The sequence below is a fragment of the Ceratocystis lukuohia genome (assembly GCF_044167205.1).
Source record: "Ceratocystis lukuohia strain C4212 chromosome Unknown Supercontig3_pilon, whole genome shotgun sequence".
Classification (NCBI taxonomy): Eukaryota; Fungi; Ascomycota; class Sordariomycetes; order Microascales; family Ceratocystidaceae; genus Ceratocystis; species Ceratocystis lukuohia.
The window spans coordinates 1,159,704-1,185,159 of record NW_027263522.1 but is presented as its reverse complement, the minus strand read 5'-3'; the positions used below and the strand labels follow the sequence as shown (position 1 = coordinate 1,185,159).

General features: G+C 49.3%; 9 protein-coding genes across 9 annotated transcripts; 5 read left to right on the top strand and 4 right to left on the bottom strand.

Annotated features, from left to right (window-relative positions):
• Nucleotides 1-114: 114 nt before the first annotated feature.
• On the top strand, nt 115-1,302 carry HOO65_030313 (uncharacterized protein; the record flags this gene model as incomplete). The annotated part of the gene is made up of 1 exon (XM_071000371.1): nt 115-1,302. The coding sequence occupies one exon, from the start codon at nt 115-117 to the stop codon at nt 1,300-1,302; it is 1,188 nt and encodes a 395-aa protein (XP_070859992.1).
• A 149-nt stretch (nt 1,303-1,451) lies between these two features.
• On the bottom strand, nt 1,452-1,933 carry HOO65_030312 (translation initiation factor 1A/IF-1; the record flags this gene model as incomplete). Its single annotated transcript, XM_071002426.1, has 2 exons — nt 1,452-1,554; nt 1,623-1,933. 2 exons carry the CDS (start codon nt 1,931-1,933, stop codon nt 1,452-1,454), a joined length of 414 nt encoding a protein of 137 aa, XP_070859991.1.
• Nucleotides 1,934-2,305: 372 nt separating this feature from the next.
• Nucleotides 2,306-3,547, top strand: HOO65_030311 (DNA-directed RNA polymerase III complex subunit Rpc37; the record flags this gene model as incomplete). Its single annotated transcript, XM_071002241.1, has 2 exons — nt 2,306-2,795; nt 2,913-3,547. 2 exons carry the CDS (start codon nt 2,306-2,308, stop codon nt 3,545-3,547), a joined length of 1,125 nt encoding a protein of 374 aa, XP_070859990.1.
• A 544-nt stretch (nt 3,548-4,091) lies between these two features.
• On the bottom strand, nt 4,092-6,491 carry HOO65_030310 (Topoisomerase II-associated protein PAT1; the record flags this gene model as incomplete). The annotated part of the gene is made up of 1 exon (XM_071000370.1): nt 4,092-6,491. The coding sequence occupies one exon, from the start codon at nt 6,489-6,491 to the stop codon at nt 4,092-4,094; it is 2,400 nt and encodes a 799-aa protein (XP_070859989.1).
• Nucleotides 6,492-8,886: 2,395 nt separating this feature from the next.
• On the top strand, nt 8,887-10,429 carry HOO65_030309 (glycolipid 2-alpha-mannosyltransferase; the record flags this gene model as incomplete). Its single annotated transcript, XM_071002149.1, has 4 exons — nt 8,887-8,940; nt 9,102-9,959; nt 10,017-10,305; nt 10,365-10,429. 4 exons carry the CDS (start codon nt 8,887-8,889, stop codon nt 10,427-10,429), a joined length of 1,266 nt encoding a protein of 421 aa, XP_070859988.1.
• Nucleotides 10,430-11,482: 1,053 nt separating this feature from the next.
• Nucleotides 11,483-12,245, bottom strand: HOO65_030308 (mitochondrial 37S ribosomal protein uS12m; the record flags this gene model as incomplete). The annotated part of the gene is made up of 3 exons (XM_071002375.1): nt 11,483-11,557; nt 11,626-11,919; nt 12,105-12,245. 3 exons carry the CDS (start codon nt 12,243-12,245, stop codon nt 11,483-11,485), a joined length of 510 nt encoding a protein of 169 aa, XP_070859987.1.
• Nucleotides 12,246-13,167: 922 nt separating this feature from the next.
• Nucleotides 13,168-15,078, bottom strand: HOO65_030307 (putative Mutator-like element transposase; the record flags this gene model as incomplete). Its single annotated transcript, XM_071002038.1, has 3 exons — nt 13,168-13,187; nt 13,494-14,825; nt 14,877-15,078. 3 exons carry the CDS (start codon nt 15,076-15,078, stop codon nt 13,168-13,170), a joined length of 1,554 nt encoding a protein of 517 aa, XP_070859986.1.
• Nucleotides 15,079-16,822: 1,744 nt separating this feature from the next.
• Nucleotides 16,823-18,014, top strand: HOO65_030306 (acyl-CoA dehydrogenase mitochondrial precursor; the record flags this gene model as incomplete). The annotated part of the gene is made up of 2 exons (XM_071002255.1): nt 16,823-17,147; nt 17,221-18,014. 2 exons carry the CDS (start codon nt 16,823-16,825, stop codon nt 18,012-18,014), a joined length of 1,119 nt encoding a protein of 372 aa, XP_070859985.1.
• A 421-nt stretch (nt 18,015-18,435) lies between these two features.
• On the top strand, nt 18,436-23,060 carry HOO65_030305 (histidyl-tRNA synthetase; the record flags this gene model as incomplete). Its single annotated transcript, XM_071001771.1, has 14 exons — nt 18,436-18,660; nt 18,741-19,696; nt 20,210-20,493; nt 20,616-20,710; nt 20,798-20,863; nt 20,986-21,117; nt 21,176-21,200; nt 21,277-21,757; nt 21,825-21,995; nt 22,068-22,127; nt 22,206-22,403; nt 22,476-22,532; nt 22,607-22,648; nt 22,763-23,060. The coding sequence occupies 14 exons, from the start codon at nt 18,436-18,438 to the stop codon at nt 23,058-23,060; spliced, it is 3,090 nt and encodes a 1,029-aa protein (XP_070859984.1).
• Between the last annotated feature and the right edge of the window lie 2,396 nt (nt 23,061-25,456).

Below are 25,456 nucleotides of genomic sequence, written 5' to 3'. Positions count from 1 at the left end.
TATATTGCCCCAGGGCTATGGCTAGGCGATGCTGTACTTTGCGTGCTAGTTATCTGGAAGGTGGCCTGTAAGTTGTGTTCTTTAGCCCATTCGCTCATGGTATCCTAATACTCTATGAAACCAACCGCTGACTTGTCTTGCTACACAGACACCGAGATCGATTGGGTGGCGTACATGCAGCAAATGCAGCAGGTTGCCGAGGGCGAGCGCATATACACCAATATTGAAGGCAACACGGGGCCTCTGGTCTATCCTGCTGCCCATGTATGGATCTACATGACCCTGTACCGCCTCACCAACAAGGGCACAAACATATTTCTAGCACAGCAGCTTTTTGCCGTATTATACATGGCCACGCTAGCTATCGTCTTTGCCTGCTACCGCAAAGCTAGGGCACCACCCTATCTCTTCCCGCTCCTCGTGCTCTCTAAGCGGCTCCACAGCATCTTTATGCTGCGCTGCTTCAACGACTGCTTTGCCGTGTTCTTCTTGTGGCTTGCGATTTTCCTATGGCAGAACCGGCTGTGGTCACTAGGTACTCTAGCCTACGCCTTTGGCTTAGGAGTCAAAATGACACTATTGACCGCCCTTCCTGGCGTTGGTGTTGTTCTATTTCTTGGCTGTGGACTCCGCCGTGCCTTCCGTCTTGCCGTTTTAATTGTCCAGCTTCATATTGCCATTGCCGTTCCGTTCCTAAAGGCTGATCCTCCAGCATATGTATCGCGGGCGTTCGAGTTGACACGAGTTTTCAAATACGAGTGGACAGTCAATCTGCGCTTCCTGCCCGAGGAGGCGTTCCTCAGCCAGTCGCTGGCAATATTCCTGGCAGCCTGCTATGTCCTGAATATGCTGTCTTTTATCAACTTCCGGTGGATGGAGCCGTCCAAGGTTCCGTTCTACAAGCTGGTACTCGGCATTTTGGCCTTTAGATTGCCTTTTTCGCAGAAGGAGGAGCAGCTAATCTCGCAAAGAGTCAACTCGCAGTTCATCATGGCGGTTATTTTGACTGCGACCAACGCCGGCATGCTGTTTGCCCGTTCGCTACATTACCAGTTCTACGTGTACATTGCATGGTCTACTCCATTCCTTTTGTGGTATGCCGGCCTGGACCCCTTTGGGATCACTGTTCTCTGGGTGGCTCAGGAATGGGCGTGGAACGTCTTTCCTAGCACTGAATTTAGCTCTATGGTCGTCGTTACAGGGCTGTTGATTGTGGACCGGCTCTCCTTCTCAAGAAGAGTCGAAACGCCATTGATACCTGAAGCAAGTATCGTGGTTGAAAGCGACAAGAAGGCCAACTAAAGGTTCGAAAGACCAGCTCGCATGCACCCCGCTTCCCAGTGTCTGTGTTTTACATCCCATCAAGTGGCCTATAACATGTTTAGTGTTGCATGAATGTATATAGTGTGTATGAGAAAGTGTGTTATTTCGAATGCGTGTATGTCCAATTTTCAGTCTTCATCCTCGGAATCGCTCGGGGGAAGTTTGCCCATGTTGGACTCTTCCTCTTCGCTGTCGTCATCGACGAATGTCCTCAACGGGAACTCCTTGGGCCTATCAATGATAATGTCAGTACAGGTACAATTAGCGCCAGCCCCTACTACCAATATACCGGCCCTTACCAGTACGGCATCTTGCGCCATTTCTTCTCGTCCAACACCACGTTGACAATCTCGCCCATTATTTTGCTCGTCACCTCGGCTTCGGGGTAAAGCCCGATCAGCACGAAGCCTCCACGGCGCACCCACACATTGTTGTGTAACTTAGACTGAAGCTGGACTAATATATTCTTCTTGCTGGGCAGTTCGCACTCCCAGGCATTAGCACTGGTAGCCTTCAAAACGCGGGCAATGGTCTGGCCATCCTCGAGAGTCCTAGGAGCCTCAACGTCATCGTCACGTACGTTATGCGTGAAGTTCTTCTTCTTGGCCATGATGTTAGAATCGAAAAGAGGGGGGTTGTGCTGTAGGCAAACAAGGTGTGCAAGGCAAAAAAAAAAGATCAAAATGTGTAATGTATGAGTAGTTCATGAAGAGAGCCGAAGGGCATAAGCTGCGAGTGGCTTATCGATAAGCGAGCCCCACCTAAAAAACGAGGCGACATGGAGATACTCATCTTGATGAACATCTTCTACGTTGATGACGAGGCAACGATTTCTTCCATTGGCTCCATTCTATTCACGACCTTCTTCGTTAACGCCACTAGATTTTTGTTTTTCTTGCTTTCTATTAATAGGGACGCCCAATAATCAGACAAGCGGGCACACTTCTACCTTGCTTTCCCCACACACACACACACCCCCGCCATGTCTCCCAACCACGAGGATGACGACCCCATCGTCTCAACCTTTGATGTCTTCATCAATCCCGCCCTGCCGCCCAACCAGCAGCTTCTCGTCCTTCAGCAGCTCAACCGCCGTGGTCCCGATGCGCGACCCTTTGAGGCGCCGCCACACGAAATGCGCATCAAGGGCAACACCGGCATGGTCGAAGTTGATCTACCGTTAAACACCATGGACGGTTACGATCGCGACCGCGGCATGCAGTATGGAAAGGTCCTGTCCGAGAGCATGGCCGCCAAGGGTGGAGGCAGCCACGGCCTAGCTGGTGGCTTCGGAGTGGGTGCTCCGCCTACAAGACCTGGAGGACCGGGAAGGCGGAAGGAGGACTTGATGCGCAGTGGCGGGGACTGGGCTGACGAGGCACGCCAAGGCCGTGTACTGCACATGCAAACTCTAGGCGGCCAGGAGCCCAATGCCAAGCCCGTAACGTATATGGTAGGCGCATTTCACGAAGGTAAGGCTAACCCGATGATTCAAAGCCCGGACCGCTCTGGATGCCCCGTGTGCGATGCCACGCTATTTTTAACCAAGAGCTTTGTCTAACTACTTGAACTGCACGCGCACGCTATAGATGAGCTACACTTTACACCCGTCAACTCCTTCATCCACCTCCGCCCACAGCTCCATCACGTTGATGCCCTCTCCCAACTCGACAAGGCCACGGCCCAGTCCTCGGCCAAGGAAGCTGCCGGAGCTTCCGCTTCAGCTAACGGAGCAGCAGGGGCAGGTGCTGGAGCTGGACGAGCCATTCACATGACAGTCAAGACAGCCGGCGAAGGCGGCGATGCGATTGTCACTGAAACCATGACAGATCGCCTGCGAGCAGTGCAGGCTGAACGCTGGCGTAAGCTGGCATACACTGACGAAAACTTCGACGAGGCCTGGGATGCATACGAAGAGACGCTACTACCATTGCGCAACGGCATCAATGCGCCGCCATCAGCCGAGGCTGGCGATGACAAGGAGAAGCTGAAGAAGATTAAGCCCGATCCCGTCAACAAACTTAGCAATACCTTCCGGGAACTCGAAACTCGCTGGGACGATGTACGGCTGCTGGAGGCAGTCAGCGGTTCCAAGCGGCCGAATGCAGTGGCAGAGTCACTGAACAATTCCAAAATAAAGAGCGAGGCTAAGGGAAAGCAAGTTGCTTTTGACGCAGTGTCACACAAGGGGATGTCAGGGGCAACGGCGATGGTGTTAGATTAGAGATAGGGGGGGGGGGGGGGGTTATGGATCATGGCTTGGGGAATATATGCATTTGACGGGCGGGGAGGGGAGCAAAGAAAGACTTGGATTATAGAACATGCATTTACGAAGCAGCTCCTCTCGCCAAAGTGAAACAGAAAACTTTATTAGAGGTACGATTAAAAGACAACCAGTCACCAGAATCAAACCAATCCAATTGTATCAGGTGTCTGTATAACTGCATGCAGATAGCAGAATGAAATGGAAGTTGAAATGCAAAATCTTTTTTTTTAATCTTTCGAAGGCAAGTGTTAGAGAGTTCTCTGTGTTCCAAGACAACATCACTTGTTCAGCTTCCAGGGAAAGACTTTGCGAAAAGAAAGGTCTAAGCCAGCTGGAGGGACTTACGGCTATAAATAAGCGCCGGCCTCTTTTATGCAGGTCAAACGGTGTCAGACCCCGTATTAGCATTAAAAGCGGAAAACAGGAAGGCAAAATGCTGCAAATGAAAACAAAGGGATAGAAACGAAACCAAGATTTGCGGCACAAGTCCTAAATCCCGCCCCTAACCAAGAAGCTCGACATCAAGGCCAATAGACTGCATGAATAGGTTGACGTTAGACAGTCTCTGGGAAGACATGGGGTGGGGAAGAGTCTTAGCATGGGCAACGGTGCTAAGCACACGATCCTTGACAGATAGAACCAGCCTCTGCTGCTGCTCAGGCGAGGCGCTCACACCAATAGCCGCCAGCAGCTGCCACACGTAAATATCCTCGCCCGAGACAACGCTACCAGGGAAGATGAACGGCAGCGAGGGAGAGAGCGTGTCAAAGAAGTTGCCAAAGGTCTTGTCCCACTTAGACCACAGGCCGGGGTTGCCACCACCAGCCTGCTTGAGTAGCTCAGCCCGACTCAGAATAAGAGTCAGCATTGAGGTTCCAATGCGGGTGCGGGCGATGAGATCCAGATTTAGCGATGTGGAGATCAGGTCGAGGAGACCATCGACAATACTCAGATCAGAGTCGTTCAGGAACCGGAACAAAGAGGGCATAACAGTAGTCGAGAAAAGGTCTATGTTCTCACGCAGGGCAGCATTCAAGGCGACCTCGCCGGTATCAATCTGGGCACCAGCAACCACATCCAACTTGTCCAGATGGTAGACAATCATGGTTAGAATGGTAGTCCGCTGCTCAATAGAGGCAAAGCTGAACACGCGAGGAATAGCTTTCTTGCCCTTGTTAAAGGACAGGAAAGCAATAAAAGGGTGGACAGCAGTAGCACCAATAGGCTCATGGACCTTGAGAGCCTCCCATAGCGTGTTGTTGTAACCCTGTGCCTTCTCAGACCATTCGTTGTGCTGGTCCTGGTACTCGGCTTCATCAATGCCCGAGCCAGGCATAGGGGGGCGGGGCATCAGGCGACTATGGTCTTCAAGCTTCATCAGAGTCTCATATACCTTTTCGATATTCCGTAGCACAGCCTTTCGATCTAACACTGACGTGCTAGGGGCTTTCTTATCGTTGCTCTCAAGCTTACGAATGTTAAGCAGAGGCTTTGGCGTCTTTGCATTGCTGAACGAGATTTTACCCAGACTGCCCGCAACAACCAGCTGAGGCTGCTTAGGTTTATTCTTGGCAGCCTCTACAGCGCGCTGAACCTGCTGCTCCATCCGCTGAACGTGGTTCTCACCCGAGCGGCCCTGGCGACGTCCGTGGCGATTGCCAGTTTGATTCAGATACGTCTGCGCAAAGTTGTTGAGGGGCTGGTTGGGGTTCATACGATGACCACCACTGATAGAGGCATGAACCTGGTAGTAAAAGTCGTCATTGAGAGCCGCCTCGTCGTTGGGATCAGAAGAGATGCCAGTAGCAGTCACCAACTGCTGAAGCTGGATACGGGTGATGAAATTCTTATCCTGGTGGGTCATCAGGCCGTTGTCTTTAGAAAGGAGCCAAAGCTTGTGGTTGCGCTTAGCTCTCTTAGTCTCCTGATCCAGGAACATGGCCTTTTCCTCGGCCGTCAAAGACACATTGAGCATGGGGTTCTGGCCGCCCATAGCCGAAGAAGTGCGGTTATGGCCCTGGGCGTGCTGCACCTGCATAGCAATGAGCTGGCTCGCATTTACTTGGCCAGGCTTAAGGCCCATAATTTGAGCTCGCTGGAGCATTTGCATGTGCTGCTGCTGAGCGTGGGGGTTCATCAGATGGGGGAGAATCTGCTGGCCTTCGTGGAACATTCCTTGCTGTTGAATCTGAGGCTGGACCTCGGCCGACTTAATTTTGGCGTACAAAAAGTCCTGCTCAGGAAGCCCGGGAATAGGTGCCGGCATCTGGTGCTGTTGAGCTTGGGGAGCGACGGAAGTCTGCGGAGCCGCCTGAGTTCCAGCACGCATAGCAGCTTCAACCTCCTCCAAGCTCATCATTTTGCGACCAGAGGTAACGGGGATAGACGACATGGAGCCAGCAGCAGGAGCAGCAGGGGCAGGGGCAGGGGACGGCTTGGAGGGGGCCATACCCCAAAGACTAAGGTCAACATGGAGGTCTGCCGGGTCAGGCTCAGTGTACTTTTCATACCCGGACCGGACAGGCTTCGCAACATGCTGGGGGGTAGAATTGTTTGTGTAATAAGATGACTGCTGTGCTGGCTGCGATGCAGACTGGGGGGCAGCATTGGCAGGCTGGCGATTGAAGCGCAAATGCTCCTCTTCCATAGCATTAGCCACACGAGCAGTCTGGCCAAAGAAGTCAAAGTCGCGCCCGACACTGGCATTACCACTACCTCCGCCAAAAGTATCATCGTTGAAGTCATCTCCGGTTTCTTGAAGCTTGTCACCTAGACCATCATAGGTATCTTCAAAGTCGATAGTCTCGCCTTCGTTATCGCCAGACAGGCCAGCAAAGGGATCGTACGCCTGGGAAAAGCCAGGAGCCGTGGCATTGTGCCGGCCATTGCTGGAGAATGCCATTTCGAGGAGGACGAGCAGTAAACTTCGCAGGAGAGGCGTCTGTTTCAGAGGAGAGTATTAGCAGTGTTGATACTAGTGTCACGCATTGCCAGGTTTGTTTGTATTGCAATGGCGAGGTAGATCAAGAAAATGTCAAGACAATAAAGTCCCACATCCCTTGTTGAGTTGGCAGATGGCCTGGGCCAGATGGAGTGTCACCTTACTTGTTGACTAAGAGAAGGAACAATGTTGTATCAATCTAGTGGGTAGCTTTTTGTGCAGCTGAGACAAGAAGCCCCTCAAATTCCAAGCAAGATTCCAGTCGAGCCTTGGACTGATGCAAGGAGCGCCACAGCAAGAATGGGGGTTTGTGGAGCAGGGAGGGAAGGAGATCGCCAAGTTGGCATAGAAGTTGTTGGGTTGGAAGAGTCAACCAGCCTATCAAGTGGATCAGGTGGATGAGGATGAAGAGGGTTGGAGGTTAGGGATGAAGAGACAAGTTGGATTAACAAAACGTTGCCACAAATATTGAGAAAGGCCAAGGCGGCCCATGCCTCTCAAGGCAAACTTTTTAGCGGGGCACCAGTTTCAAAAGGTTTATTTGGGAACGCCACTGCTTTCAGACGTGGCGTTCACATGGTCTGCCACACTTATGAGCCACATGCGCTCTAGACTTCTGACTGGCACTAGCAACTTTAACCCTAGTATATATTGTTTTGTGTAGTGAAGTGAATTGCATGTCAATAGCATGTCTGGGCTGGCGGTCATTAGATACCCGGAGTTATACACCTTGTCTTCGTTCACAAGCACCATCATCATACCTCTCCCTTCTAGCAGCAGCCCCTGACTTTATCTCTGCTTTCCCTCCCTACACAGCCATCTCTATTGCACATCGCCCACCCACCTGTTACTTACTATTACCCCCGTGCCATCCGCAGCCTACGATAACGTGGCCCGACCTAGAGTAGGGCTTCTACAGCTAGCAATACCCTAAAGAGGAATAGGCTGAGAATACAGAACTGCTAGTCTAGTGGGTGCTAGAGCTTGTAAGACCGGCCGGCGCTTGTTCCCTGTCGAAAGCGAAATGGGCATACATATGTGCTTACGTATGTCTATCCCATGCAGTGCGAAGTCGCTGTTGGCCGGCCTCCTTCCAGGTACGATTAATTTGAGTGGACGTGGTTTGAATATTTAGCTTTGCCAGTTGTGGGTGAGACTGGTATTTCATTTATGGGGCGTCTCGGGTACACAATACCAATGTCGTTCAGCATACGGCTCAATATATTTTGCAGCAAAGTACACGGCGTACGGAGGATACGAGGGTACTTTGCCCGTATCTTGTATTAGCCATAATTTTAGTGCATTACCGTAATAATTGCATGCGCACAAATACACACTACTCGAGTACGCAGTAGTATCGGCGTCAGAGAGCCTGGCCAGTTCCGTCTTTCAACAAGAAGTCTATTGATCCTGTCAAATATCACACAGACGGTGGAGGGAACAAGAGTGCAATAAGGTACAATGGCAGGAAGCCCCCCTTCTACCTGTTGTCTCCCCTCTCTCCCTCCCTAGCTACCTACCAATAAAGCCAAGGCTGGCTTGGTTGACTTGACTTGTGACTTGGGTGCAGATAAGGCAGCGCTGCAGTGTAGTAGTGCATACTATACAGTCAATGAAGTACATAACACGAAACATATGAGTACAAGACAGGGCGTGTGAAAAGTACACAGAATACTAGTGTACCTAAGTACACTAGTACAAGTATCTATGTTCGCCCGCTCACCCGCCCTGCAACGGGTAAAGTGAAGTCGAACCGAATCGACTCGAAAAAAAAGGTCTGCCTGCCGCTCGCTTAGTGCCCTTCAGCAATCCCCCAGTTCCTAGTGGCAGCTTCGGAAGCAAATCTCGTGTCAGCTTATGACGCCGTTACGTACCGTCGATGGAATGTGTAGTCCCTTATTTCTTATTGTGGAGACAAAATTCGTACCATGCCCTCTCTATGGCGTACTTTTTCTCTACAGCAAAGTTGCTGATTAGCAGCAGGCAAGGGGTGTGTAAACAACAGGCGACAGCGGGAAAAATTCAGAGGCTGAGAGGCAAAGGAACATGGGCTACTGAGCCACTGATGCACAGTTGTAAGACAGCTCTATATAGCCTGTCTCGGTGCTGCTTACAGGCTACATGCTGGCCCGTCAAGCCCTGGCCCTTTGCTCCTCCCTGTTTTCTTTTGTTTGTTTGTTGTAGCAATTGAAGTCGCCCCTCCACTCGACGTTTCGTTTAAAGAAGACTACCTTTCCATTCCTTTCCTCGCTCGAAATAACCATTCCGCCGCCACACCATCTTGCTTCACCTTTAGGCGTGCTGTTTTTCTCTTCTTCTCTGGCTTCCCCTATTCAGAACTTGCATCACCGCCGCAATGATTTCTACTGGCGGTGCTCGCTATTCGCGATACTTGGTCATCGCTGTCTTTGTATGGAACCCACCAATATAGCCCCTATAGTGTAGCAGATTGCTTCTGAAAAGCTTTGGCTAGCTAACTGTGCACACCCTTTACGCACGGGAAAAAAAAAATAAAAACAGAGCCTTGAGCCTTGATGTGCTAACCCCGGTCTCCTTTGCTTGCCAATCTAGGCCCTCACGCTCTTCCTGTTCTTCTCCAGCTCCAGCTACAACGGCGTTGTTCTCAACAAGAATCGTCCTACCACCAGCTCCGAAACTACCTCTCCGCCTAGCCATCCCATCGCCGATCCCAAGAATGATGGCAAGCGTCCTGCTGTCGGCGTCCCCTATGACCCTGCCGATTTCCCGATGCCCATGAACCCCGGTGATCCCGGCTGGGATGACATTCTGGTCGGCACAGCTCCGGGCCCCCGTATGAACGCCACCTTTGTCACTTTAGCCCGAAACTCCGACGTATGGGACATTGCCAAGTCCATCCGCCAGGTCGAGGATCGTTTCAACCGTCGATACAACTACGACTGGGTTTTCATGAACGACAAGCCCTTTGACTCTACTTTCAAGAAGGTTACCTCGTCGCTGGTGTCTGGCCAGGCTCATTATGCCGAAATTCCCAAGGAGCATTGGTCCTACCCCGACTGGATTGACATGGACAAGGAAAAGAAGGTCCGTCAGGACATGGCCGAGCGCAAGATTATCTACGGTGACTCTGTCAGTTACCGTCACATGTGCCGCTTTGAGTCTGGCTTCTTCTTTCGCCAGCCCATCATGATGAACTACGAATACTACTGGCGTGTCGAGCCCTCCATCGAGCTGTTCTGCGATATTCACTACGACCCCTTCCGCATCATGGCTGAGAGTGGCAAGAAGTACAGTTTTGTTTTATCTCTGTACGAATACATTGAAACTATCCCCACCCTGTGGGACAGCACCAAGAAGTTCATCAAGAACTATCCCCAGCATATTGCTGAAGACAATTCCATGGGATTCCTTAGCGATGACGGCGGCGAGACATACAACCGCTGCCATTTTGTATGCATTTCCCCATTCTTCCCTCGTCATCCACTCTGCTAACACCGTTTTTAATAGTGGTCCAACTTTGAGATTGGTAGTCTTTCGTGGCTGCGCTCCCAGGCTTATCTCGACTACTTTGACTCTCTGGATAAGGACAGCGGCTTCTTTTATGAGCGCTGGGGCGATGCCCCTGTCCATTCTATTGCCGCTAGTTTGATGCTCAAAAAAGATGAGATTCACTTCTTTGATGACATCGCCTATTACCACGTCCCCTTCACTCATTGTCCTACAAACGAGAAGAAGCGTCTGGATCTACGATGCCACTGCAATCCCAAAGATAACTTTGACTGGAAGGGCTATTCTTGTAGGTTTTTGCTCATTGCTTACATTATTTCAGAAAGCCACCAACTAACTACAAAACAGGCACCTCTCAGTTCTTCGATGTCAACGGCATGGAAAAGCCCGAAGGCTACGAGAACCAGACATGAGTAGCTCTTGTTTTGCTTTTGAATTCTTTGTTACTGGCAGGCGTTCTTAATGTCCCTATTAGACAACATGTATCAGGTTTGTTGATGCCATAAGCCATGTTTGTGTGTTTTTATTATTTGTACTCGCGGGTTTTTGCTTTGGGCTCAGAAACTTATCCAGGGAGTTTTGTGTTTTTTTTTTTGCTTTTTTGTTTTGTTTTATTATCTGATCCCCCATCATGAGGTGGTACTCTGCAATGGCCAATGACGAAACGTTTCCTTGAATATGACGGCAGTGCGCCGCCTGGCCTTATTTCATTTTTTGTCTCCTCCCGTAAACTAGGATTGTCTCGCAAGCTTATGTGCATCCAGTCCTCGAATCAGTCGTTGCATAAATTCACGCCCAACAACAAGCGCCCGAGAGGATCTGGGCTAGGACTGGCTTATCCGTCCACCTTTAGCTTGGTTGAAATGATTTCCCATCTTGATACATTGGTGTATGCTTGGGAATAATCACGGACAAACAAGCATTGATACGTATGTACTATGGTAGCAATCAGTGTGATGCTAAGGCTGTGACGGGCACGTAAATGTACGTTCATACGTGCGTACTTTGGTAAGCACATGAATCCATGTGTCCCCGCTTCATTTGTATCATCCTACTGTGTTGCCCGATCACTACTAACAACGCGGACTGTGCAACAGTATGTGTGTGATGAAAGGATGAGGGAGAAGTTCCTTTCTAGTTTCCTGCCCATGTGACTCTTTTCTCTCCCCTCTTTCATGACTGTGGCATGTCTGGGTTTTATAGGACACTTTCGCTTTAGCCCCTGGCAAGCACTCCAATTTGACAACTGTTGTTCTAGCACGCATACATCTCATGTCCTGTATCACCATTCCTCTCTTGAATTGAATCTCCGGCTTAACATGAAAAATAAAAAATAAAAAGACAGAATCAAAAAATGAAGCTACAATATGGTACAGAGTTTTGGTATAGAGTCGACGGCCGGCTCTACTTCTAGGCGGGTATATGATATCGGCGGCGGTGGTAATTTAGCCTTTTTGGTGCTGAAATTACGCAACTGTAGCCTTCTTAGGCTTCTTGGCCCCGTACTTGCTTCTGCTTGTCATGCGGTTGTTGACACCACCCTATGGTTTGACAGACAAATTAGAATAAGCTCACCAAGTCAGATTTCCCAGATTTCACCAACACTTACCAGATCAAGGGCGCCACGGACCAGATGGTACCGCACACCAGGACAATCCTGACTTCTACCACCACGAACCAAAACGACACTGTGCTGTTGGATGTTGTGGCCCTCGCCGGGGATGTACGCCGTGATGACTCTGCCAGTTGACAGACGCACACGAGCAGTCTTGCGCTCGCCCGAATTGGGCTTCTTGGGACGCACGATACCGACTTTGAGGCAGACGCCCTTCTTCATAGGAGCGTTGATACTGGATAGAGCGGGGGAGGTGGCGTGACGAGCGCGCTTACCCTTGCGGCAGCCCTATGGTTGAAGATAGTGTCAGCGGTTTTGTACAGAGGTAGGGAGAGAGGGAGGCAGAGTATTTGCGTATATGACTGAAGAAGCACGCCAATTGCTGCAACTCTGCATGCACTGTAGATATAGAAAGCTATGGGGGTGATGGAAGTATCGTGAGTATAGAAGACAGCTTAGAAGGGCGGACCTACACGAAGGACCTGCATGATAGTAGCAGGGCGCGCGGGAGTAGTCGAGAAAGCCCGGGCAGCAATACCCCGAAGCGCAAGAGAAGGCTTGGCAATCGATGCAACAGCAGGAGCGGCAATGACGGGTGAAGATATCCGAGCCATGGGGCGCCAGGACGGGGCGGCCGTAGCCAGGCGGCGGAAGAGCATCCCAACAACCATATCGCAAGCACAGCGGTTGTATCAAAGGGGGCAAGGGAGGGGGATGGCGGGCGCCTGAGAGTATTTCTAGATATCGCCAAACGGAACTCGGCGGAGCAACAAGATATTCCGACAGCTGTCACCGTCTAATTTCGGGCCCGGAATCCCGAAGTAGGCAATGGAGATTGGATTGGATTCTGGAAAAAATGAGTTGCTGAGTCAGCAGGGTTGTCTTTTAACGGGGCCCCATAGGTACACACTGCGGCGACGCCTACATCCGCTCCCCCTTTCCTATCTTCGCTCCCCTCCCCCCTGTTTTTGGATTACATAATCAAGATTTTGCTGTGAGCCCTTGACAGCACCAGCAAGCAGACTACAGATACAGATAGAGATGGAGGCAGACGCTGTAGCAGACGCTTTAAATGCTGTAAATGCAAATGGTACAGCAGACTACGTAGCAGAGAACGCAGAATTAGAGCGATGGAAGTGCCTGACTTTCAAAACACCTACTCAGCCCGTCACAAGTACGAAGTGTGAGCTGTCTGGATTTGAGAAAGTTGGGCCTACGAAAAGGAAAGCTTCAAAATGTAGCAAGTGTCATCAGGTTGGCCATACAATGACTTCGAAGACATGCCCCCTTAAGTATTCAGAGCTTTGCAATACATAATGTTCACTACATTATTTACCTCTATCTAGTATGTATGTATGTATTTTTTAACATACCTCTATCTAGTGCATTTGCTACATCTACATTGCTAGTAAGGGCTCAAAACACTGCTGAGATACACTAAAAAATTGATTATGTACTCCAAAAACAGGGGGGAAGGGAGCGAAGATAGGAAAGGGGGGAGCGGATGTAGGCGTCGCCACACGCATCCACATGCATCTAACGCAGTGCATAGGCATCTAACGGTTACAGTTCACTGCACCACATTACATCACTAAAAAAAGACTTTGCCAAAATTAACACCAAAATCAGTAGAATTTAATCAATTTGCACTATATCTGTATAACGTTGTGGGCATGATCTAGAGGTCCTTATGTGGCCAATTGTACCACATGCTGTACATTGACTTGGGCGTTTAGTCCGTCTCATTGTCACAACCTCGATTTCACTTGGCTCACGTTTTGTACTTGATAGTGGAAGACTGCTTTCCATCGCTTCGGACTCTATACGATGAGGCTCCAGAAGGCGAATTGGATCCCCCTTACGCATCAAGTGCCAATGCGAGTGAAAGTCTTGTAGAAGAAGAGGCTCACCTTGGCGTTCAGCCAGTACATGTACACAGGGGAGCCCGTAGACACGTGTAAAAGTACCTGTACAGGTAGGCGATGGAGGGGGGTCCTTCCACTGTAGCTGTCGCTGCTCTTCGACCTTTCGCAGTGCTTCATATGAGACACAGCCTTGTACAGCCCTATATATAGCCTTGTCAAGCTCAATAGGTGTACGAAGATGCTGTCTCACTTGGTTAGATTCTAACCCAGAAAGTTGGTTGCATAATGCAAGCTGAATTGCCTTCCATGCTTCAAATAGGTCATATGTTGACCTCCGGAGGTACGATTTCAACAGCGCATGGATTCCTTCGACACGGGAAGTAGATGTATTCCCAAAATGTGCCTGTTTATCAACCCATGCAGCAACAAGTTTCTCCTTGAATGGCAGAAGCCATGTCTCCTTGATGTACCCAACATGCTGGAGGTTCGTTGACCCGTATTTGCTCTCGAATTCTTTGAGGCGTTCTTCGTAGATCTCCTCAGTTGGTGAATTGAGGATCAAAACCCAAAACTTGTAGAATTCGTTCCATTCTTCGGTTATCGGGAACGCTGGTTGGCACCGTGCAAGGACTGCCTTGTTTGCATGCCAGGCACAGAGAGATGTTGCTGATGGGAAAAGAGAGGAAACTGTATTGATGGCGGCAAGGCACCGATCGGTCAAGATGACTGAGGGAAAGACTCCATTGCACTGCTCATACAATTCCTTCAACTGTTGAAGGGCCCACGTATAGTCCTCTTCAGTCTCACCACTCAAAAATGCAAAGGCGATGCAGAAGGAGCGGCTAGTTGCATCAACGCCAATCATATCGAGAAGTGGCATGTTGTATTTATTTGTCTTGTACATACAGTCGAGGAGGAGGACTTCAGGGTATGCTCGGAGATAAGCAAGAGAATCGCGGTGTGCGAAAAAAATTGCTGTCACATGGTTATCTGACCCGTACTGCACACGACTCCAGAAGCCTTCTTTGTCAAGTTGATTGGTAAGAGCATGAATTGGGCTTTCACCCTGACGAGAGTCTCGACGTATGTCAGCCATACGGTTATATATGTCTTGTCGTGTAGCCAAAGAGCCACTCAGTCGTACAACCATCTGTATCTCCTTTGGTGCGAGGCCAGAGTTCGTGAGTCTTTCTAGGTCTGGTGTGCACTCGAGTTTCCGGTGGATAGGATGCGCAGACGGGTGTAGGCTTGGTTCGTGGTTATGGACAGCGAAGCGTATGTCAGGGCGGTGTTTTAGAGTCCAGCCTTCACTAGACTCCTTAGAGAGGACTGAAAAGGGGCAATTCGTCATACGCGTACACGTTTTTCTCTTTCTCTCACTTGATCTTTCCAAAGAAGGTGGTGGGCCGCTACGGTCGCATGCGTAGTAGACTTTCCAAAAGCCATTTCTTTCGCAGACCGATCTTTGTGTTGTAAAGGCATAGCCTCTAGGCTTTGCATACGAGTTAATTGACTCAAATAAGGCTTTGCGTGACTCGAAAAAGCCCTCAGGAGGGAGGCAGTCGTTTAGGAAGGCAGCCATTTCACTTTTAGTGTAGATTTTGGGGTTGATTTTGGAGGTTAAGAGTGTTTTTGAGAATCCAGAACAGTAGACGTTAAAAATATTCAAATCAAATTGGTGATGCAGGACAGTAGATGTTGAAAAATGTTCAAATTAAATTGGTGGTGTAGGACACTCTGTCAAAAAGTATTCAAGTCAAATTGGGGGTGTGTGCGATAGTGCACCGTTAGATTCATATACACTGCGTTAGATGCATGTGGATGCGTGTGGGCCCCAATAGGCGCACAGGCAGTTACTATGTGGGCATCAGGTTTTTTCTACACGGGCATCGGGCTTATGTGGGCATCAGGCTTTATGCACTCTGATTGGCTCTAGCTTACAGGTACAAGCCCCATAAAGGCGGTGAAGCATGTGCACTAACAGTGGGCCAAATCTCAAGGATTCTTTACAAGTAGCAACACTACAGTTGCTGTGAATTTCTTCTTCTGGAAGGGCCATTTCACAACCTTTGTCTCTAACTATACTATTTATTTGAGCTGCCTTTATACTCAAATATAACCACTTGATTATCATTCTCTAAATACAATGCAATCTCCCTCTCTGTCCATTAGATATAAAGCTTGTTATTCTTCAGTATATTTATCTATCCTTCTCTAGATTTCAGCTACACCCCTTCTTCCTATTCTGAGAGGATTATCCCCCAGCTCCCAGGTGACCTCAGCCTCTATACAGCCATTCTCTGCCTTACTCTACTGGCTGTCATGAGGTTGTTTTCCTGAGTAGGTGCAGCTACATCATACTACTTAAGAGTAATAACATAGGATAAAGAAATCATATATCAGTGAAGTCTTCAACATGAAGAGTATCCTGTCCTTTTTACATTTCTTTGTATAAGTATCAGCCATAGAGTTGGCCAGGGGAGAGAGGTACATTGGCAGAATTCCAGAGCATAGAATGCACTAACAGACACATTTCTAGCCAATCAGAGTGCGTAAATTTGATGCCCACATAAGCCCGATGCCCGTGTAGAAAAAACCTGATGCCCACGTAGTAGCTGCCCTCTTTTAACCTGGCTATTTTCTGGAGCCTGAACCGCTGTATTTTTTGGAGATCAGGTTGTTTGCCCCACTAAAGCGATGATATTAAACCAGCTCCTATCGATAACCCCCAACTACGAGACAAATGGCAGGGATCAAGCTGCTGGGGGAGCTTTGGCTTCTTCCTTTCTCAATACAGAACCCCAAGTTTTTGTCTTGTGAAAGCGTCAAAGTCGTAGACGGCTTAGCTCAGGGCCGTGGATATCCTCGGCATATGCGCAGTGAAATCATAGACAATATAAGACGCTCTGCCAGCGAATCAGGATCTGAAACTTTCCTTCCCTGACTATCTATGTGTTAAATATCGCAGGTATCCTATTTTCCTACTACTTCGTCGTTCTCATAACCTTTCTTACGTTTGCTCAAGTGGCTCTCATCTATCAATAAGATGGCTTTTATTACACGTGCTATCAGACCGTCCATGCGGGCTGTCTTAACGGCTGCTCCTCGTCAGACTCTCATATCCTCGCTTTACAGCAGGTGAGTTGCCAATTTTCTTCCTTGACCTTGTCGTCATGCTTAAGCAGCCATCTTGATGCTAATTCTCACAACGTTCACATGTCAGCCATGTGCGTGCTTTTTCGACAACACAAAACTGCAAAAGCGAAGTAGACCTCACGGATCTAACCCCCACTCCCATCACCCATCTTTCTGAAATAGAAAATGCCATGAAAGAAACCGTCTCAAAGTTCGCCAATGATGTGATCCTCCCCAAAGTCCGCGATATGGATGAGGCCGAAGTCATGGATCCCACTGTCGTCGAAGGGCTTTTTGAGGCTGGCCTCATGGGCATCGAGATCCCTGAGGTGTACGGGGGCGCTGGTATGGGCTTCACATCCGCTATTGTGGGAATCGAAGAGCTTGCTAGGGTCGACCCAAGTGTCAGTGTTCTATGTGATGTGCACAATACACTAGTCAATACCGCTGTGATAAAATGGGCCAGCAAAAGCCTGAAAGAGCGATACTTGCCCAAGCTTTCTACCAACACCGTTGGTGAGTTTTGCCCATACCTTTTCTACCTAGCCTGATCCCTTGACATCCTATTAACCAACTTATCCTCACACAGGCTCGTTTTGCTTGTCAGAGCCCGTGTCTGGCTCGGACGCCTTTGCCCTTGCGACCAAAGCCACTCCCACTGCTAACGGCTACAAGATCAATGGTTCTAAGATGTGGATCACAAACTCTATGGAAGCCGGCTTCTTTATTGTGTTCGCCAACGTCGATCCCAGCAAGGGCTACAAGGGCATTACCGCCTTCATCGTCGACAAAGGCACCCCCGGTTTCTCGATTGCCAAAAAAGAAAAGAAGCTTGGCATCAAAGCCAGCAGCACCTGCGTTCTCAATTTCGATGATGTCGAAGTGCCCAAGGAGAACATTCTCGGCGAGGTTGGCCAGGGCTACAAGTATGCCATCAATCTGCTGAACGAGGGTCGTATTGGCATTGCCGCGCAAATGACTGGCCTTTCTTTAGGTGCCTTTGAGAATGCCGTAAAGTACGTGTGGAACGACCGCAAGCAGTTCGGCCAGTTGGTTGGCGAGTTCCAGGGGATGCAGCACCAGATTGCACAGAGCTGGACGGAAATTCAGGCAGCGCGGGCCCTAGTTTACAATGCCGCTCGCAAGAAGGAGGCCGGTGAGAACTTTGTCATGGATGCAGCCATGGCAAAGTTGTACGCATCGCAAGTGGCTGGCCGCGTTAGTGGACTTGCTGTTGAGTGGATGGGTGGCATGGGCTTTGTGCGTGAGGGCCTAGCAGAAAAGTTCTGGAGAGACAGCAAGATTGGCGCTATCTATGAAGGCACGAGCAATATTCAGCTAAACACAATCGCCAAGATGTTGCAGAAGGAATACACGGTTTGAGGTTCTAGGATAAGGGAGGGCATCTTTCGGCCCATGGTCCTAGTTGTTTTAGTTTATGACATGTGATAACGAGCTCTCCAATTAGGGTTAATCAGCGCGCACCTTGTAGGTACGGTCTCTTTGTCACGGAATACAATCAAAGTCATTGCAAGTTATGCATCAGTAGCCTATAGCTGCCTTCACGTCATATAAAATCCGATTTATCGCAATCTTTAAGCTCTTTTAGCAAACGTTCTTTGTCCCTCTACAATGCACAATGCAGGGTGTGCATAATACCAAGGGTTGAGCTTAATCGCGCTTCGACTTCTTATCGCCCCCTCCTCGTAGGGCACCAACAAAAAAAACAATTTATTCTCCCTTTCGCTCTTTCCCTGGTTCCTATCTCATCTACCATTTCAAACACATCTTGCTGGCCGAAACAATGTCCTCCCGAATTCTCGATGTTGCCGATAGCCGCAGTGGCACTGTACTTGCCATAGCCACTATTGCGCTAGCAACTGTCGCTCACCAAATTCTGACTCCCAAAAAGCCACGGATTCTCCCCAGCCCGCTCAAGACAGTGCTGCCGTATCTCAGTCCCGAAGAGCTGGCCAAACTAGACTACAAGCCAGACGCGCTCCCAGGCGCACGTGATGTTGATACTCCGGTAAAAAACAAAAAACACCTGTCCCTAACATCCTCGATATGGGAGAATTGATGGACTGACATAACAACCACCATGTGTAGCACGGCTCAATCAGAGTATACGAGTGGGGTCCAGAAGACGGCCCCCGCGTCATGTTCATCCATGGGATCAGCACTCCTTGTATAATCCTCTCTAAAGTGGCGCAGAAATTTGTAGACCGCGGCTACCGCGTGATGCTCTTTGATCTGTTTGGTCGTGGCTACAGTGACGGCGTTGGAGATGTTCCCCACGATGTGGCTCTCTATATTACACAGGCCATGTATGCCCTCACCTCATCGCCCGTGCCGTGGACCGGCGCACAGAAGCTACGAGTTGTTGGATACTCGCTTGGCGGTGGTATTGCCGTAAATTTCGCTGCTGTTTTTCCAGAGCTTGTCAAGTCCTTGGTTCTGTTTGCACCAGCCGGCATGATACGGCCTGCTAGTTTCGGTGTGCAACGCCATGTCTTCACATCTGGCCTCATTCCTGAGACACTTCTAGCCTATCTTACATCTCTTCGTCTACAAACTCCGATTTCGGCAAAGAAAAAGAACAATCAGGCTATCGCGGCCGAGGGGAAAGCAGACGCCGACGAGACTGAGTCCTCGCGCGTAACTGATAGTTTCGTTGATATTGCCGCGGCAGAAATCCAGCCTGTGGCCGGCGAAGAAGACACACCACTTGAAGTCCGCATGCGCCGCTACGTGCCGTGGATGGCCAAAAACCATATTGGCTTTGTACCGGCCTTTATGTCTTGCGTGCGCAGTGCCCCTATTGCAGGCCAGGCCGAGGCATATGCAAAGATTGCTAAGAGACCCAAGAACTCTACACTTGTATTACTGGCCAAGGATGATGAAATTATTTTGGAAGACGAGTTCCGTGCGGATACTGTGCACATTATGGGCGGCGAAGATCATGTCAAAATCAAGCAACTCCCTGGCGGCCATGACTTTGTAATTACGCAGGAATCACTAGTTGTTCAAACCGTTCTAGATGAATGGGAGGAGGAAAATTTTGAGTAAATGTGCGTGATGTTAGCTGCCGAGATAGTACATATATTCCAGCATTTAATCAGGCCGTTGTTTTTCTCATACCAGCATGCACATACCCGTAACCTGACTTGCATATAACCAGTTTACGCATTTATGCGTATAAAGCAAGAGACCTGTCTTGTCATTCGTGCAACCATCTACTGATAAGATTACCTTTGATTGGCCCCGCATCTTAGCCCCATCACCCCGCCATTGATACATTCTCCATTCTACGCCTTGCTGCCAAGCCGGCGCAATGCTTGAGCTCAGAAAAAATTATGCACTAAACGGACCTTTCTTTTTTTTTCTAGGCCCAGTATATGTACATACACAGTGAGTCACTTTATTTCCAATTAAGCCCAGGAAAGCCTGTGATTCCTAGCAAGGCCAAGGAGTTTCCTTCTCACCAATTAGAGCCTAGCTAGCAAGTGATTGGAAAGTTTGCGGTCTTCTCTCTTTTTTTGTGCTGCTCCATCGCCCTCTTTTATAACCTCCTTTAGTTTCATGTTGTCGCTGGTTGCACGACTGCAGTCCGCCCGACTCCATAGAAGCCGACTTGAACGCCTGGTGCCTTTTCTAGCCAATACTTGGACCACTACCACCGCTATCACCGCCACTACCACCATTGCCAACGCATCGCTGAGATCTACCTCTGTGACGGCATATCAAAGTCGACAATTCTTTGCTACTACTCCGCTGAAATCTCGACACGATCCAGACAATACAGACACAATGGGTGCCAAGCAAAAGTTTGAGCTCAAGACCCCCAAGGGCACTCGGGATTGTACGTAGTGTAGTAATGCTCTGTTGGCCCTGATGCCTTGTCGCTCTATTGTTTTATCGCCCAGCAACCCCGCTGTCTCGTCTGTTCTGTTTCTCTTCTGACCAGAGAACGCTTCAAAATAGGGTTCGGTACCGATATCACTATTCGTGACCACATCTTCCAGACCATCACGAGCGTTTTCAAGAAGCACGGTGGTGTAACTTTGGACCAGCCTGTGGTACGTGGTCCCCTTGCTACCGATGCGCCGTGGCCTTTCCTAGAAAATGTGATGTCAAGACTAATCCATAATTTATACGCTATTTAGTTCGAGCTCAAGGAAATTCTCACTGGCAAGTACGGTGAGGATTCCAAGCTCATCTATGATCTCAAGGTAACTGAGTCTCTCCTGAATGCCCCTACCGCATCAATCTGCCGCTTGCTTAGAATCTAGCCGCACCATTGCGATTTACCGAACAAAGCTCCGGTTTTGCTTACACAGTTTCGCCATAACAGGACCAGGGCGGTGAGCTCTGCTCCCTGAGATATGATTTGACAGTTCCATTCGCGCGTTTCCTAGCCATGAACAAGGACATCCAAAATATCAAGCGGTATAACCTGTCCAAGGTCTACCGCCGTGACCAGCCCGTAAGTTTCATGTTGTCGCATGCATACCTAAACTCAACCCATACTAACCGTAATACAGGCTGTGACCAAAGGTCGCATGAGAGGTATACCAAGATACCAGGCTCTAATAGCAAGCCGTCCCCCTCCCTCCTCTTTGTACGTTCTAACGCTATGTAACAGAGTTCTACCAGTGCGATTTTGACATTGCCGGCACCTACGACCCCATGCTCCCCGATAGTGAGATTATCCGCATCATCACTGAAGTCTTCAATGGTCTTGGCTGGACGGGCAATTACACCATCAAGCTGAACCACCGCAAAATCCTTGATGGTATTTTCGAGGTCTGTGGCGTCCCCACCGAAAAGATCCGCACAATATCTTCTGCTGTCGACAAGCTCGACAAGGCGCCCTGGGCTGATGTGCGCAAGGAGATGGTCGAAGAGAAGGGCCTGGCTGAGGAGGTTGCCGACAAGATTGGCGAATGGGTTGTTCTCAAGGGCAAACAGGATTTGCTGCAAAAGCTTAGAGACACCCCTGAGTTGGCTGCCAATGCGTCAATGAAGGCAGGCATGGACGACCTAGAGCTACTCTTCATGTACCTTGATGCGTTCAAGTGCCTTGAGCCCGTCAGTTTCGATTTGTCGCTAGCCCGTGGTCTTGAGTGAGTTCTTTTTTCTTTCCAGATGCGCAATGTTTTGTGAAGAAAGCTTTATCCTAACTTTCTGCAGCTACTACACCGGTCTTATTTTCGAGGTTGTCACCAAGGAATCCAGACCGGAAGAGCCCACGGCTGGAGAAGCCCCCGCCCGGGACGAAACCAAGAAGAGCAAGAAACCCAAGAAGCCTCTATCCGAGGATGATGACCGGTCATCCGACCCCTCCGTCGGTGTTGGCAGTGTGTAAGTGTTCATACTATCCTCTCCCTATAAACGGTTTCAGTATCGAGTTTCTAACATGGCATTCCAACTTAGCGCCGCTGGTGGTCGCTACGACGAGCTAGTTGGCATGTTCTCGCCGAAGAGCAAGATTCCGTAAGTTAATTTCTGCCAAGCTTTTACGGCCGCCTTACAAACCCTCCTGTCTGCATTGCATTACTAACGATAAATTAGCTGTGTTGGTATCTCCTTCGGCATTGACCGCATCTTTTCCATCACAAAGGCTCGCCTTGCTGCTGAGAACCGCGAAGTGCGCAAGACAGAAGTCGATGTGTTTGTTATGGCTCTAGGCTCAGGCCTAATCAAGGAGCGTATGCAGGTTCTAGCCACCCTCTGGGATGCTGGTATCAACGCTGAGACTTTATGGAAGACGTAAGTGGACTTCATGTGGCTACTATGAACGACTATACGGAAACAATAACTAAAATTTATTGCTGCTTTTAGCAAGCCTCGCCTGCCTAACCAATTCAAGGCGGCCGAGAGCAACGGTGTACCCTTTGCGTAAGTGCTTCCTAAGATTTTCGTCACCAACTTATTTTAATGTGGTCAGTTTGCTAACAAGTACGGGCCAATAGCTGCATCCTTGGCGAGGACGAGATGGCCAAGGGCCAAGTGAAGTAAGTTCCTTGGGTTGTCTTTTTTTTTTTCCCTCTTTTCATACTTCCCAGACCCCCTATGACGCAATAACAACATAGCCCACGACTAACCAACTACCTATTCGTCTTTTTTAGGGTCAAAGAGATGGGACTTCGTGATGGACACCCTGAGAAGGAGGGTGTTCTCGTGTCTCTGGCAAACTTGGCACAAGAGGTCAAGGCCAGAATCCAGCGCAAAAAGGATTTAGACGATATTACGCGTCAGGCTGAGGGCCTAAGAGTGGTCCATGGCATCAAGGGCGCTGCTCCCCTTGCTGCTACGGATGCCGCTGCTCCTGTTGAAGACGAGACGGCAGTTTCTGATGGTGCTGTCGCTGCTATGAAAGAAGAGCAAGCCCCAGCAGCGGCTGTGGAGCCAGAGAACAAGGAGTAGACGATCCTCCCCTACAGCCATAGCCATGATGTGGCGATTTCATGCTTTCATGTCAGGTCATGCCATTTTCACACGATTCAAGGCATAGCAATTCTCAGTACATGGAGGCTTAGAGGAAGAGAAGAAAGCGCAAAAAAAGTAAGAGAAAAAAGGATTATTGCTTGTGTGTTGCAGTTACAAGTTTGGATACGTAGTATGTGCATGCACGGCGAAAGGAACGAAGGTGTAGGATAGGGGGGGGGGGGCAGAGAAGAGAGGCGCCGTCTCTATTTTCTTGGTTATGCAAGTATGTTAGTGAGTGTTGCGATGATGCAAGTGGCAAACAAAGTACTTTGGTACGTAATGCAAGGAAGCAAGAGGGCGGGCGTTGTATGAGGAGGAGGGGAAACTGAGAAGAAAAAAAAAAAAGAAAAAAGAAAATCAGAGCATAGCATAGCGTCAAAGGCAAGTATGGTATATCGTATGTAGGCATTAGTCAGTATCTGAGCCATTTCAATAGGAAGGAAGAGAGAGAAAAGAAAGGAAGAGGGGATACGACGATGGATTGTGGAATGTGGAATGTGGGTTGATCTGGATCTTGGTGTCTTAGCGGCGATACCAAGGACAATGCATAGCAGAGCAAAGGTCATAAGAACAGTGAGATAGTGCTTGCCGGATACTAGGACAGAGGACAGAGAGGAAGAGGACTATGTGGCTAGAGAACGTTCAAATCAGGAAAAGGAGGAGAAGAGAGCTGACCGTCTTATTAAATTAATTTCGTGTAGTATGTATATGATATAACACGCTTATAGATGTATAGCTATATGGATATATCGATAGTATAAGGATAATAGTATAGAGATAACGATAACGATAGCGAAGTGAGCAGGAGAATGCAGGTTGTGAGACGAAACCAAAACAAATTCCAGCTCCGCTTCGTGACAAGTGACAATATCGTGACAGCCCTCTCTTCTCTTATCTAGACTTGTCTTTTCTCATGTTCCCCACTGCTCCCGTTTACAAAGGAAGAGAGAAAACAAGGAGGAGGGAAATAGGGCTCCTCGGCACGGGCAGATACAGCCAAGAACCATGCGTGCGGTAAAGTCGGTCACCGTGAAGGGAAAGAAAAGAGGGGATTAGGAGAGAGCAATGGGAAAAGGCAAACGGGACCCGACAATGAGGGAGGGGGGGAAGCAAGCACGGATAGCAGAAAAGGGAAATGCACAGACGTTCTGCCGACGGTGCAATGCGCGTAGACACTTGCAAACGCTCTGACGGAAAGTATATTTTTTCCCCCTCCCCAACCCAATCCATCGCCATTCCCCACTCCCCTTTTGTCTAGGAGAAAAGAACCTTTGGGCACCGATAGCTTGGATATAGGATATAGTGCTTAGGAGACTAGAGAGTGTTAGTATAGGAGCACAAGGAAATATCTCGAGAACAGGTGACTAATAGCATTGTGTGAAGACGCGTAGGGTTGACGACGAAACGGGCGGTGCTTCCCGATTGGGCAAAGCAAGCAAGAAGACGGGCGACACAAGCTGTCTATTTTTTTTTTGGGGGGGAGATAGGGAGGGAAGAGGGGGAAGAGGTCTGCTGCTTTTAGAGTTTGTCTCGGCTAGATTTTAAGTCGCTGGCTAGTGCTTTGTTTCTTGTTTCGCATCTGGATTGGACAAAGCGTGGCATTGTTGACGACATCGGCGGCCAGGGGCACCATTGGAGACGAAACGCAGGGGCGAGTTGAGTCGAGCTTGATGCAGGCTCGCTTGACGATCTACTGAGATAAGAAGCACGCATCTTGCATATGCACACACGCATGCACATCAAAATTGCGCATCGCTACAGTCGCGTCGCCCAAGCAATCATGCACATATAAATGAAGTGAAGCGAGCGCTGCAGGGCCTGCTTGGGCTGCTCAGACCCAGCCCAGCTGGCTGGGTGGGAAACAAAAGCAGGTTAAATTTCGTTCCTGCATGACGAGGGCGATGCCTGTGTGGATGAAGAGTCGCGGCTATGCAAGTGGTGGTAGTAGGGCCAAGGAAGGAGGAGAAAAAAAAGTCTGAGAGTTGAAGAAAGCCAGAGACAAGAGGTGAACAACATTACAAAGCCAGTTCTGGCGCCACAGCCTCAATCAAAGTCCTGTTCCAGCCACGTCTCTTCTGGCTTGATTCTGTGGATATGTGGCTAGTGATATCAGTATGATTATGTGTGTTACCATACCAAACGGGCAAGACCCAGGGCGCCCTTCTTGTTGTCTCCTCCTCGTAATTGACTTGGTGCAAGCTCAACAGGCCACCCACCCAGCTTGGGTTGGGTTGGGCTTGCTAGGCCTAGAATCTCCCAACCCCAACCCCAACCCAGCCTCCACGTACTGGCAAGCCCCGGCCTAGACCCGGCGCTTTTGGTCGTACCCCATA